Source organism: Cryptomeria japonica, chromosome 10 (assembly GCF_030272615.1).
Source record: "Cryptomeria japonica chromosome 10, Sugi_1.0, whole genome shotgun sequence".
Classification (NCBI taxonomy): domain Eukaryota; kingdom Viridiplantae; phylum Streptophyta; class Pinopsida; order Cupressales; family Cupressaceae; genus Cryptomeria; species Cryptomeria japonica.
This window is the reverse complement of record NC_081414.1, coordinates 834,303,565-834,306,361: the sequence shown is the minus strand read 5'-3', so window position 1 is coordinate 834,306,361 and position 2,797 is coordinate 834,303,565. Positions and strand designations below refer to the sequence as shown.

At 29.7% G+C, this 2,797-nt stretch overlaps 1 protein-coding gene across 1 annotated transcript; it reads right to left on the bottom strand.

Moving 5' to 3' along the window:
* Positions 1–316: 316 nt before the first annotated feature.
* On the bottom strand, positions 317–1,248 carry LOC131046287 (AP2/ERF and B3 domain-containing transcription repressor TEM1-like). Its single transcript, XM_057979985.2, has 2 exons — positions 1,186–1,248; positions 317–1,034 (listed from the first exon to the last, which is right to left on the bottom strand). Exons 1-2 carry the CDS (start codon positions 1,204–1,206, stop codon positions 327–329), a joined length of 729 nt encoding a protein of 242 aa, XP_057835968.2. The 5' UTR covers positions 1,207–1,248; the 3' UTR covers positions 317–326.
* Between the last annotated feature and the right edge of the window lie 1,549 nt (positions 1,249–2,797).

The window sequence follows — 2,797 nt, the reverse complement described above, 5'->3', positions numbered from 1 at the left end:
TAAAATGCACAAACACAAAATTATTCAGAAACACATTATACAAACACAGAATTTTCCAAAATCTGGAATGCTGCAGCATTCAAAAACTGTTACATGGTACCTCAATATATAGAAGTCTTTTCAGTTACATAGAATCTCCTAAAAATGAATGTGCATATGGAATGCAATTACACCAGTAGAACGGTTACAAAATGTTACATGCATTAACCTATATCTAGATCTGGCTTAAAAATTGGCTAATTAATGCATTATGGTGGAGAGAAATTTAATTTCACCACAAATGCTTCAGCATTTTCGATTTTTAAAATCTATCTTCTCCTTTGGACTCAATTTCGACTTCTCCATCTTGCTATTCTTTTCCTTTCCGGATCAATCTGAATCCCCATTCCCTTTTTTGCTTTTGGTTTAGTACCAATTGCAATCCCAAATAGCTTTACAATATCATCTGACTTATTTTCACTTTCATCTTCCATAGCTTTTCTTTTTCCAAGCTGCGCAGATCCATGTAAATGATTGCTGGGTTTCTGATCTGTATTGTGATCTACTATGATCCTTTCATGAGAATTCATGATCATGGGGCCTCCTGGAATCATATCCTCATGATGTCTGCGATGAGTGTTGTAGTCCATATGTTTATATAATTCTCTATCATAATTGTGATCCTCCATTAAACAGAGAACTTCATCGGGAGTGAAAAAATCTAGAAACAGTTTCTCAGTTTCTGTAAAGGGGAAATTTATTTGATCATCTTGTCCTGTGAACTTCACATGAGCTGTATGATAAGCCATGAGAGCTTCTTCTCTAGTCTTGAAATTCCCCAACCATATTTGTGCTCCCCAGTGGTCATTCTTTAGAGAAACAACACCCTCAAACTGTGAAGAACCCTCTTTTCCTTCAATATTTCTATACTGAGATGTTGCGTCATCACTATCAGCCTCTACTTCATTAGACCCAGTTGAATCGAGGACACTCAGATATTTTGAAATCGCCCCTTCATGTTGCTCATTTGAAAAACCCTCCGAAAACATAAAACACTGCAAGAACATCACAATTGAGAATCATAATCTGCAATCGAATTCTTTTCAACTTTCTTTCATGAATCACTGAACATAATCTATAATATATAGAATTGAAAAATATCTTTTAATTTTTCAAAATACTACTTAAAACATCATATATGCATACCATATCAATATCCATATCCATTGCAATTCTGGAACACACTCCCGCTGTGCTTTCTAACTCTGATACCTGCTTAGTGTTGCAAATGAGCATTAAATTTGTCAACAAATCTTCCTATTTATAAGCATTTGATAAAATATATTTTTTTAGTTTAAATGTATATTTTAGTATATTATTACAATTTATTATATATATATTTTTAATGTATATACAATCTAATATTCTTAAAAAAATATTAAAAAAATAGATAAGAACTGAAATTGCTCTAGATTTTATATTTTTATTGAAAAAAAAGTGAAAATAATAAAATATAACATAAAATATGAAGAAGAGAACAAATTTATTAGTTTAATAATAATAAAAAATAGAAATAATACATTGCAATTAAATCTCTAAACAAACCACAATACGTTGCATGCAGCCCAGTTTAAATTTCATCTGGATATTCAATTAAAGAAAATAATTATTTATTTAATATAACTGCCTAAAACGGTATTATTGAAAAGGCTTAGTTCTAACTATTGGTTTCAAATATCTAATTGTTTTTCTATTAAATTTATTTTTATTTTAATCAACAAAATCTATTTATAGGTGATATTTATTTTTTAAATATAATAATTTCATAATAAAATAAGGATAAGATATCAATTTTTTTTAAAAAAATATGTAATAACTTTTATGTACAAGTCTAATTATAATATTAAAAAGAAATAGATTGTAATGTTGTTAGTGTGTTAACAAGAACTTTTTAACTTAATACTTATAGCTATTTATGTGTGAAATTATTAATATTTAATAATAAATATAATTTTATTGATATTATATAATAAAAAATCATGTTACCCTGAGTTTTCTGAGATGTGGATGAGGAGACACGGGGACATGTTTTCAAGTCTCTAATTTTTTGAGCCATTTTTGGGGATAGCTAGGGCACAACAAAGGGAACAAGTATAAAACATATAAGGATATTTTAATTTATTTTTTTAATTGAGAAAAGAAAATAAAAAAATTACATGTATCGAGTATCTTTTGTTTATAAAACTACAACAATTGAAATATGTTCAATTGAGAGGTAGTAGCAACAACTACCAAGATGGTTGTAGAAATAAGAAAACAATAGTTGAAAGCAACAACTGAACACTACAATAAGAACCACCATAACAAAGTGGTTGTAGATAAAAGGAAACAACAAAACTCGAGAAGTAGACTCAACAGAATTCCAAAAGATGCAACAACTTTTAGGCTTGTCAATCTCCATCTATAGGTGAATGTTACACAAGTTGGGTCTTTGTTGCTCTCTATACTTGTTTGCAGTTGTTGAAGATCATGAACCTTGTCATCCTATGAAATATTATGCCAACTGGTTTGTAGATTTTCAATTTGGAGAGACAAATTACATTTGAATTTCTATCTGCAAAGGAAGGATTGTGTTAGCAAAGACAACATTGCAATGGAGTTTCCAAAGGGATTTTATAATCACATGTTTGCAAGTGTGGGATAGAATATTGAAGGATGAAGAAGCACCAAGGAGAGCTAATTTCCAAGACCAAACTCAAGGGAATAAGGCAAGCAAGTTATTGAACAAAGAGTTCCATACGTTTCAAGCATGATTGCA